At 33.8% G+C, this 11,602-nt stretch overlaps 1 protein-coding gene across 1 annotated transcript; it reads right to left on the bottom strand.

Annotated features, from left to right (window-relative positions):
* Positions 1–973: 973 nt before the first annotated feature.
* Positions 974–5,601, bottom strand: LOC125780111 (zinc finger protein 423 homolog). The gene is made up of 3 exons (XM_049461723.1): positions 5,444–5,601; positions 2,975–5,314; positions 974–2,917 (listed from the first exon to the last, which is right to left on the bottom strand). Exons 2-3 carry the CDS (start codon positions 5,293–5,295, stop codon positions 2,173–2,175), a joined length of 3,066 nt encoding a protein of 1,021 aa, XP_049317680.1. The 5' UTR covers positions 5,296–5,314; positions 5,444–5,601; the 3' UTR covers positions 974–2,172.
* Positions 5,602–11,602: the final 6,001 nt, after the last annotated feature.

Below are 11,602 nucleotides of genomic sequence, written 5' to 3'. Positions count from 1 at the left end.
CAAAGATTAATTAAATAAAAATAGTGATAAAATCTTTTTTTCACATACTTACTTAACAATTGATATTTTCTGCTTCTGATGATATTACTACTGCTGCTATTTCCAATTCATTCTTATTTCCAATGCTATGACAAATGAAGTAATTATTTGCAAATTATTTAAAAAAAAAAATCACATAAAATTCACTTACTTACCTTCTTGTTGTACGAGCACGATCAATCGTTTTTTTATTACCCTTTTTGGTATTTTCTTTTGGCACTATTGACAATTATGTTTTCTCCTTCGCACTTATTCAAATAAATCAAGAAATATAAGAAACTTTTTTTCATCGCATTTAGGTAAACAAAAAATGACCCGAAAATGTGCGTTGGTGTTAGTGCATAGAGAAAAAATGGGTAGTTGTATTGAAATATTTGAGAAAAATCTTGTGTCTTAGGCCGAGCGAATATTTAACCCACTCACGTACGTATACATGTGATCATACAACAAAAAATAACCCGAAAATATGCGTTGGTGTTAGTGCATAGAGAAAAAATGTGTAGTTGTGTTGAAATACGGGTAGCCGTGGATGGCTTAGCCGTGGTTGGAAGGGGCGTAGTTGTATTGAAATATTTGAGAAAAGTGGTTAGCCGTGGCTGGCAGGGTATGCGTAGGGTAGCGTCGACAATAATCGTTGCGCTGATTAACTCCTCAGAGAAGATCACATAGACCAGTGAAGCGCTTTACCTAGCCCGCGGGCGGCCGACTTTATTGCTCTCTCACAGATTTGCTCACACGTATTAGTCAAGCGCTCTCTATACATTGTGGAAAATTAATGTGCATTTGAAAATCACTTGATCAACGACTGTTGACTGCTACGCATGTAATTTGTATGTGCGCGCTGATTAACAATTTTGGTTCAAAACCATGAAAATATTGATTTTTAGTTTTTTCATACAGCCGTTTAGGTGAAAACTTCAACATAAATTCAATATTTAAAATTTTTTGAATTTTAATTTCTTTTTGACAGGTGAATTGTCTTTATTTTTGTAATTGATAAAAAATTAATAAGGAATTTCATTAATTTCAGAATTTTGTAAAAGTTGTCGAATCACTTTCAAATTTTTTTTTATATTAATTAATACTAAAGTTTTGTATTTTTTTTGGGTGTAGCAGCAAGCTCTCTCATACTCCAATACAAGCACACAGTTTGGTAGTGTGCGTCTGGGCATCACTGACATAGACATATGCCTATGTATGTATTTGTGTATACTTATCTGATTCAAGTGAAATATGGGGTGCTGCGAAGCAATTGTAACCTCATACATACTTACATATGTATGTATGTATATATCGTCACCTGAAATGCAAAATAACGTATCATCAAAAAAATCGAAATTGAGTGTCTTATTGATTACGCTTCACTACTTCAAATTATATACATAATATTACATATGTTCAACATTTTCTGGTTCTGCGGTCATATATAAACCAATCTTAACCAATATTAATATTTTGCTTCACTCATGTTTGATTTTATTTCGTGTTTCATTCATGCCACTGTAAATTTCTGAAAATGTTGTTACGTTATTTTGCATTTCAGGTGACGATATGGTATTTAACAGCTATCATGAAGAGTAAAACAAGTTTTTATTAGTTCATAGTCACACTGTTATACATATATTTGCTCGTTTGATAAAAGTTTCATAAATACATAATAATAGATATCCTATTTAGTACCCCCTTAGGTTCATGCTTACTGTTTCTAGATTTATGTAAGCAGGATTATTTTTAGGTTAATAATCAAATTAATTTTCTACAATTAAACTAAATATATCATCAATAATCATTGAAATGATATTTATAGAATGAAATCTGAATACGTATTTATAAGTTTCTTGTATCTTACTTCTCACATTCTACAAAATCGCCTTATTTTAGATTAGTGGAAAATTATCTTGCGTTTTGTGTTGGGCATTTATATAACAATAAAATCACAAAAAACAAAATGTTCTAATTCATAACTGTAAAAGTGCTAAAACGCTGAACTGTAAAAGAAACAATCAATTGCAAATTTATGTGAATAATTTAACATGGTTGACATACAACAATAGTATTGTGTATGTTCACATATGTATGTATAATTATATTAAATATTTTCTAAGAGGCATCAAAGTAGACAACTATAAATAATTAAATACGGTTTTCTTCGGCACAATTTTGGTTTAATTCTTCCATTGGTAAGCCTTCTTTATGTGTGACAAAAGTTTGCTTTGCATTATTATATGTCTGATGGATATCAGTAACTTTTTCTATTTCGATATATTCATCCTCTTCGCCTGCTATGATTTTATCATCAACCGGGAGTATTTCCCTTTTAACTTCAGTCAGATGGGACGCAGAGTTATCGACTTCTTTCAGAAATGAAAATTTGTTCTCACATTTTTCTTTATTTTTAGGCTCAAGAAGGTCCCGCTTCTCATGAGTCAGTGAATGATGCTCAAGTTCCGTTCGGAAAAAAAACTTTTCGCTACATAGATTACAGTCGTAGGGCCTGCTCTGCAATCCATGCTCATGCATGTGGGATAGCAAACCACTTGGAGCAGTAAACACAGCAGAGCATATATAGCAATTAAAGCCTCGCTCTTCACAACCAGCAAATGTGTGTTCGACTAAATGTTCTTGGAGTTTTTGGGTGCATGGTAGAATCAATTTGCAGATATTACAACGACTTTCAACCTTCAATGTGCTTCGGCAAGCTTCGGAACTTGGTTCATAAGGGACATTACGTAACCTTTGGCCCTTAAAATGTGCGCCAAGTTTGTGTTTCCGGCAGCATTTGTCACAAACTTTTGCTTCTCCGTTAATCGGGTTCGGAATAGACTCCAAGCAAAGGGCACATACACTTTCTGGGACGTTCGAAGATTTAGTATGGAACCTAAAAATAAAATATTTTTATAATTTATACTTCAAAATTATTTATCTGTTTCATTACTGAGCATGCAAGCTGATTTCAAAATCAGAGTGGAGCGATTGTCGGCAGCAGATACATTGCATGGGAAGCTGACTCTCAATGTTGTGCTCACTGAGATGTGCTTTAAACGCTGCAACATCGTCCAATGGTTTGCTGCAGTGGGAACATTTTCCGGATTGACCAACCTTGGAATGTTGCAATTTGTGTTCTGCCAATATAGCTGGCGAGGGAAAAATTTCATCGCAAATGAGACATTTGTGTTTACCGGTGGAATTATGACAAGTTCTCATGTGATGTTCCAACTCAGTGCGTGACTTAAAATTTCCTGAGCAATAAGCGCAGCGCAGACTAACACCCGTTTTTATGTTATGAACGATTTTACGATGCGAATTAACTTCTCCTTCTGATCGAAAGTCATTACGTTCGCAAATATCACAGTTATAACCCTTTGAAGAGTTCGAAGAAATGGAAGTTGGAATTATTGACTCTACGGGTGATCGTATTCGGTTTGAATCTGTTTGAGATTTTAAATGTTGTTGTTTTGGTCTGTTGTAATAGTTTTCCACAGTTTTTGGTTTCTCTATTCTATGCTGTGCATACATCTCTATCAATGTCCGGCTTGTGTCAAAATACCGTCGACTAAGGCCATACATGAGATCGGGATGTTTCACGGTGTCTGTATCCACTTGCAAAGCATTGTAAAACTTCCCATTGGTCAATGTTGTCGCAGCCTCATGGGGACCAGGGAAAATGCTTTTATTAAGATGTGCCGCAAAAGCAATATTGTAGTCAAGAACGCTAGTATTGTTATTTTGCGAAGAAATAGTCATTTGTGGCGCTTTGTTTATTAAGGAATTCATATAAAGAGAGTTTATTTGACTCGGCATATTTGATGATGTTGATACTTCTTCGTATGTTTCGTGCGAAGACAATGTTTCTCGATTATTGTCTGTGTGATGATTTTGCATATGTCGATCTAAAAGAAATTCTACATGAAATGTTTCCGGGCATGAAGGGCACTGGAATTGACGAGCATGTGCAGCTAAATGAAAATGCATCTCTAATTCATTTGAACAGATAGTGCGGCAAAACATGCATTGAAGGGAATTGGGTATCGGTCTATTAAGACCAGGATGATGTGATTTGACGTGCGTACTAAACTCATTTTCAGATCGAAATATTTCCATACAGGCTGAGCAACGGAATATTTTAGTTTCAATGGAATGTGTACAAGCGAAATGCATCTGAATTGCCATTTTTGACTCAAATAGTTCGGAGCACACAGAACATTTGAACATAGGGATTGCGTGCTGCTCAAACATGTGATCTTGAAGTTCCTCCGGTTTTGAATGTGATTTGGCACACTTGTTGCCTGCACAAATATATTCAGAACTTGTTATTAAATAATGTGAAATCACATGCCGTTCGTGTTCTGATTGTTCTTGTAAAGCCAAACCACAATGATGACATATAAGGTTTAAGTCTTGCGTTATATGTGTTTTTAAGTGGTTTCGAAACGTATCAAAATCTGGTAATCCAGCATTACATTGATTGCAAAAAAACATATCTGGCTGGAGAGTCTCTTCGGGCATTGGGAGCGCAGTTGATGAACGTCGATTATTTTGACTAAGATCAGTGGGCTCATCCTCTTGTTTTTCAGCATGGACGTTTGCTGAAGGTAAAAGTGGCTCTAGTTTTATATTACTCTCATTTACCATGATGCCTTCACTTTCAACTGTTTTGTCACTTACCAAACGAGGACTAAAAGTACCACATGCAGCCAAACGATTGAAATGTTCAAAATATGAATTGGGACTGGCCAATCGATCGACATGTGCGAGGCGTATATGTTGAAATAAAGCTGGAAGGTTTCCAAACTCTCTAGTGCAATATTCACAACTCAGCTGGAACGGGTTTATATCCGAAATAGCGTTACTTATAGCAAGCTGTGAAGCCGGTTTCTTTACGGAAATGAAATCATTGCTATGGTTCGAGCTAATATGTTCATTGAACTGCTCAATAGAAATAAACTTGGACTTGGAGCAATAATTACACGTCAGCAGATTGACTGTGCTGGGTCGTTTCGGATGGTCCATTCGATTGGTTTTACCATCACCGGTAATTAATGATGCGCCATAGCTCCTTTTTTGTAAACTTCCACCACTTGATACCGATCCACTTGATCGAGGACTGTAATTAAGAGCTTGAGGGTTTCCCCCTGCCGATAAAATGGCTGCTTGTTTCTTGTGGTTTTGCATATGCGAAGTTAATGCTGCAGCTGTATTATAGCCACGATTGCATACCGTGCATTGGAATGGTTTCTGATTATCGTGGGTTTTCATATGAATTTTTAGATGATCACTAAAATTAAAAGTTTTAATAATTAAAATTTTATCGGCAGTTCAACATTTATATAAATAAAATTAAAATTTCATAGGTTGAAAACTAGACCATTTCAACTACGAAAATTCTTCACTACATCTCTATTACCTTCGAGAGAAAGCTGCCTCGCAGTGTGGACAACGGTATCGTCGATCCCCAGTATGCAGCTTGGTGTGCCGATCTCTAGACCTTTTATGTTTGAAAAGTCTAGCGCAATATTCACATTTGAAAGGTAGATGTTCGGCATGACTCTAAAAAATTACAATTTATTACATCCATGTCAAATCTTCGTTATTATATTGTATACAATAAAACATTTCTTTAACTATGCTACTCGTAGTAGCGTGTAACTAATTAACAACGATATTTGAAAAAATAATTGTACTTTGTTACTTAAAAATATAGTCATATACATACATATCTGGATAAGTAAAATATGGCAATATTATAAAAAGTAACTATAAATATTGTTAGGCTAATGAAATATAAATAAGACAAGGAGATATTTTCGTTATACCCTAAAAACTAAATAAAGGAAGTAATTACTGAGCTTAAAAAGAGATACCCAATGTTTTTTATCAAAGAAATTCACAGAATTAAAAACAAAAAAATTTACGGTATCATGATATACATATGTATGGGCGATCTTTGTGTTACACCTGTGGCCACGCACAACATACGATTCAAAGTTTTCAAGTGTTGCGCATATTGTCGATACTTAAGTTAGTGAGATGCTATTTATCAAAAATATTAAAAATTAAAAACAAAACTCATTCAGGGCTTAGACTAAGTAATTTCAAAATTAGTGTGCTTTACAAATTGAGCTCGAAATATTGTATAAGAGACTGACATGCGATGAAAAAAATATATTTTTAATTTTTTTATTTTATTTGTACTATAATTGAAATTAATGTTTTCTTTTATTTTTTATCGAAATAAGAAAGTTAGTCGCGTTATTACTTTAAAAATAATAAAATCTGCCGCTTTTTCATGTACATACGTTCATTTGCATTACTCAAGCACAAAATTGTGTAACACATCTAAGCATGTATTTAGTAAAAGTTCTAATACATATTTAGGTTGCGAGCCAAATGGTAGAAAATTGGTAATTCTGATTGCTAATTTAATGTATCATTATGATAAATCTGATCTTAATTCAAGATATATAAATGCCTAGGTTATGTATGTGCATATATCAAATGCGTAGTAGCAGGCTAAGCAACATCATCTGTTCTCAAATTTTTAATGTAATAATATTTTTCTCGTTTCATTAATATTTTTATTTTTTTTAAATGTCGTAATTGTGTTCGTTTTAAACTTCAAAATGCTACATTCCAACTGGCATAACAAGATATAAATTTGTTTACATTTTAATAAATTTTTCCCCCAACTTCTATAGCCTTTTACTAATACCTTAGTATGCAGCTAAATCTAAATGAATCTAAGTTTAAATACACCACATAAACACATACATACACATTTCAATTTCGTATGTACTATATGTACATATGTACATGGTGAATCATAGTTTCAGCCGTTTTAGCGGCATTTTTGCTTTGAACAGTGATGGTACCAGCCGACGTTGACGCTGACACCGAAGACGCCTTACGAACTCGTAAAATGAGCCAATTTGTATGCAGATTCATAACGCATATTGCACCATATGAACAAGTTATCGTGTTGGTTATGGTTTTTTAAACTGCTCACCAAATCATCAAGACATGAACATAAATACAGAAAATATCGTAAGACAAATGGTAGTAGCAACGGAGGTGCTGTCGGCTAGTCAAGACAAACAAGTAACTGATGAAGTATATCAAAACTTGACAGTGCAAAATTTTACAAATGATAAGAATCTCGCACACTTTATTGCTGTCGTTTCAGCATAACTGTGGCACCATGAAATGGTGTTTTTGCGGTTAAACCCAATTGCTATTTTATACCATTGACAACACTGTTGGTAACATCGAAACGAGTTTATACAGAAGCTGAGATGATAGTATGCTTGCTTGGAAGTACGTATCACCTAAAACTAATCGAGATGCATATAGGGTTATATATATAAATGATGAAGATGACAAGACGAGTAGAAATTCGCGAGACTGTCTGTATGTTCGATCGTCCGTCCATGCGTGCAAGCTGTAAAAATTGTGATACCTTGATGAAACTGGGCACGCGCGTTCGTTTGCAAAAAAAAAGTACGAGTTCGTAAATGACTGCCACTCCTACAAAGCGCCATTAACCGAAAACGTACATATAAAGTGCCACAAGTTGCACAAGGGATCACAGTAGCAAGGGACACCTGTGGGCATAAAATGGGCGTGGCCCCCTTCTAATACAGATGTTATTAGGACTCCACCGATAGCGTGGATAATACTTAACCTCGTCAACTCCTCACTAAAGCCTAAATGTGCTAGAGACGTTTAATTTAACCCCCGAGGTCAGTGATGGATTACCGCCTAGGCCCGCGAGGCCCGGGCCTAGGGCGGCACAATTTGGGGGGCGGCAAATTTTTCAGAATGTCAAAATTTTAAATCTGATATAATGTAACGCCAATACATTTTAAGAATTTATTTTGATTTTTTTTATATAAATTTATTTATAAATTCTATGGAATAGAATGTAATTCATTTTCTGATTAACTTTTTTATTCGTGAGTGCAATACTGATAAAAAATGTTTTATAACAGAAATAATTGAATATTGATAAGCTTTTTCTGACGAATTTTCACAGCTCTGTTGACTTGTTGTATCTTTAGTAAAGTTAATCTTACAAGTGAGCCGCTTCTAAAATTTCACAATGTTTTCTTATTTTATTTTCAATGATTCCGGTGTTTCATATATGAATTTATATAAGTATTCATTTAAAATTCATCTTTTTGTTTGTATATAAAAGTATTTTTATTCTTAAAAATGATTTCTGTAGAATCAAATAAATGAATATATTCATTTTATAGCCAATTTTTTGAAAAATAGAAACAATTTGAAGAAAATAAAAATTTAATAGCATTGATGTTTCATTTTCGCAATATTGTGAATTATATTGACGCATATTAACGATCTTTTATAGCTTAAAGCAATAATTCGTAATTATTGTAAAATATTATTAAAATTAAAGTATATATTTATGTCGGTATACAGCCGAGTTCACACAAATAGCACACATAGTCATAAGAAGCAATAAGAGCTTATACAATTGACAAAGTTCTTTAAAAGGCTAAAAAGGGCTAAAAATATCATTATTTGTTTATTAATTTAATGAATGAATTAATGCCCGTGGCTAAAAGAATTTTTGGTTTTTAGCCTTGATTAGATGACACTTCAGCACGAGATACCAAAGAAATACAATCGAATCCTCCTTTATTTCAAGATACAAATACAAACAAAACGTCGTCAACTTTTCTTTCATCAGAAGTGGTGATCCTTTTCTATGGAATATAAATGATGAAACGCGAGATTTTATAACTATAAACGGTTTACCACAAAGTAATGTAACGGATTTTAAAAATTCACGAAATTTTTATAATGATAAAACGAGGTTTTGTTCTAAAAGCTTATTCCAAAGTAATTTAATGAACGGAGAAATTCAACATCGTGAGTGGTTAATTTATTCAGAAAGTAAAGGATCAGTATTTTGTGCTCTATGTTTACTATTTGGTAGGAGTGGCGATGTAAACGCTTTTACTGGTGAAGGGTTTAGAGATCGGAAAAACTCAAAAGCGCGCATTGAAGCTCATGAAAATTCTGATTTTCACAAAACTAACATTAATCACTTCAAAGCTCGAGCTGTCATTCAAGACCGTGTTGATCAACGTTTAATGGAGCAGCTCGATGAAGAAATTTTATGCTGGAAAAAAGTTTGGCATCGAGTAATTGTGATAATTAAATCTCTCGCAATAAGAGGACTGTCATTTAGAGGATATTCAGAATGAATTGGAGATCCCCATAATGGAAATTTTTTAGGTTCAGTCGAGCTTCTTGCTAAATTTGATCCGTTTTTATCAGAACATTTAAAATTATATGCGTACCCTGGCCGTGGAAATACTTCGTATTTATCTAAAACAATCTACGAAGAAATTATATTATTAATTCAAAATAAAGTATTGCACTATATTTCTAAAGAAGTGCAATCTGCTAAGTATTTTATATATGTACGTAACAATGGTAAAATTGTCGAAAGATTTCTGGAATTCATTCCAAATACTGGCCATAAGGCTAAAGATATTGAAGATGCTTTGTTAAAATCTCTTGAGGATAATGGTTTAAATATAATGAATTGTCATGGTCAATGGTCAATCTTACGATAATGCAGGCAACATGTCAGGTTTATATTCAGGAGTGCAAGCACAAATCAAAACAACTAATCCATTTGCTGAATATGTTCCTTATGCTGGTCACTCTTTAAATTTAGTGGGAACTTGTGCAGCTGAATCTGTTACCGAAGCAGTTGACGTTTTTTCTACTTTGCAAGAATTACATAATTTTTTTACCGTTTCGACACATCGTTGGGAAATTTTAAGACAGCATACAAGTTTAAGACTTAAAAGCCTTTCTCAAAGTCGTTGGTCGGCTCGACATGCATGCATGCTACACATTAGAAAAAGAGTTGCCTGGAATAATTGTTGCACTAAACTTTATTGGTGAAAACAAAGATGAAAAACCTACTACGCGAGTTGAAGCTAAAGGACTGCAGCAAAAATTACAACATCTAGAAACAGCAATTCTAGTCGTTGTTTGGAATGCAATTTTGGATCGCTTTAATGCTGCGAGTAAGAAGCTTCAGGATTCTCAAGCTGATTTATCATCTGTGATAAGAATATATAATTCTTTGGCATTATTTCTCCATGATATGAGAGATAAGCAATTTTCTGATAATGAAAAAAGCCAAAGCACTATCTGGAGTTCAAAATTATTACCACTATGACACCCGTAGTAGAAAAACCCGAAAACTTCAGGCTGACGAGTCACGGGAAAATGAAAGAACAGCTTTATCTGGAGAAGAAAATTTTCGAACCAACGTTTACTATCTAATTTTAGGTACTTTAAGTGTACAATTGACAGGACGTAATAGTGCTTATCATAATCTTTACGAAAAATTTAATTTTTTTGACAATTTATATGAAATAGATACCGATGAATTAAAAATTCTTGCAGATGAATTAGTTACTAAGTATTCTGATGATTTGGAAGATACTTTCCCGAATGAATGTGTTCATTTGCACTCAAAGATTCTCTAATGAACACAAAAGATATTCGTTCCGCGCAAGGAATATACAATTTTTTGCATTCTCAAAATCTTCAAGATGTTTATCCAATGTAGACATTGCTCTACGTATTTTTTTGAGTATTCCGGCTACGAACTGTTCAGAAGAAAGATCTTTTTCCACCTTGAAAAGAGTCAAAACGTATTTACGCGCAAGTATGGGCCAAGAGAGACTCAATGCTTTAGCATTACTGTCAATTGAAGCCCAAACTAGTTCAAGAAATTACAACGACATAATTGATGATTTTGCTCAGACGAAAGCCAGAAAGAAGACATTTGAAAATTAAGTTATACATTATAGTTTAAGAAAACTGACTGTTATTTATGTTGTTAATATTTATTTGTATTGTTTAATAATTATAATTTTATGAAATAAATATTATATCTTAATAATATGAACGGACTCAAAGAAATAAAATTTCATCCTTTAAAAAGGGCGGTTAATCAGATAGGGCCTAGGGCGGCAAAATACTTAATCCGCCACTGCCCGAGGTGCTATGAGAGGATTTTGAACAAGCCGGTGTCAATATTGTAAAATGGGAGTAGTCCGTCGATTTTTGGGTAAAATCACATATCTCAGGACCCGCTAGTCCGATTTCTACCAAATTTGATATGTGGCAGTCCTCTGACATTTTAATGTTACAATCGGACTACAGCAACACCTACTTTCCTTAGAATACAAATTTAAATTCCATCTGATTCTTTCTATTCGAGTGTACAAATCAAAAGCAATTATTATAACGGGATAAACTTTGCACTTTATGACCAAAAATTGTCGAAATTCAACTAAAACTGTTCAATCCCCTATGTACTGAACTGTCTATACTTGTAGTGGTCTTTTTACCGAAAATATTGGTCAATGTGTTAGATACATACTCGTAATTGAAATTCAGAGAGAAGCCTTTCCTGATAGTAGTACGTCTGTGTGCTATATGTGGGTTGAATGGGGTCAATACTTTCCTTAGTCCCCATATACCTAAAATAAAGATTTTCGAACTTCCGGGT

This window comes from Bactrocera dorsalis, unplaced genomic scaffold, assembly GCF_023373825.1.
Source record: "Bactrocera dorsalis isolate Fly_Bdor unplaced genomic scaffold, ASM2337382v1 BdCtg087, whole genome shotgun sequence".
In the NCBI taxonomy this organism is placed as follows: domain Eukaryota; kingdom Metazoa; phylum Arthropoda; class Insecta; order Diptera; family Tephritidae; genus Bactrocera; species Bactrocera dorsalis.
The sequence above is the reverse complement of the archived record's forward strand: the minus strand, read 5'-3'. Positions and strand labels throughout refer to the sequence as shown.

Excerpts from the sequence above, each read along its gene's own strand:
- LOC125780111 (XM_049461723.1), bottom strand. The coding sequence starts at position 5,295 with ATGAAAACCCACGATAATCAGAAACCATTCCAATGCACGGTATGCAAT. Across the intron at positions 2,918-2,974 it reads GAAATCAGCTTGCATGCTCA|GTTCCATACTAAATCTTCGA; the intron begins GTAATGAAACAG and ends TTTTATTTTTAG.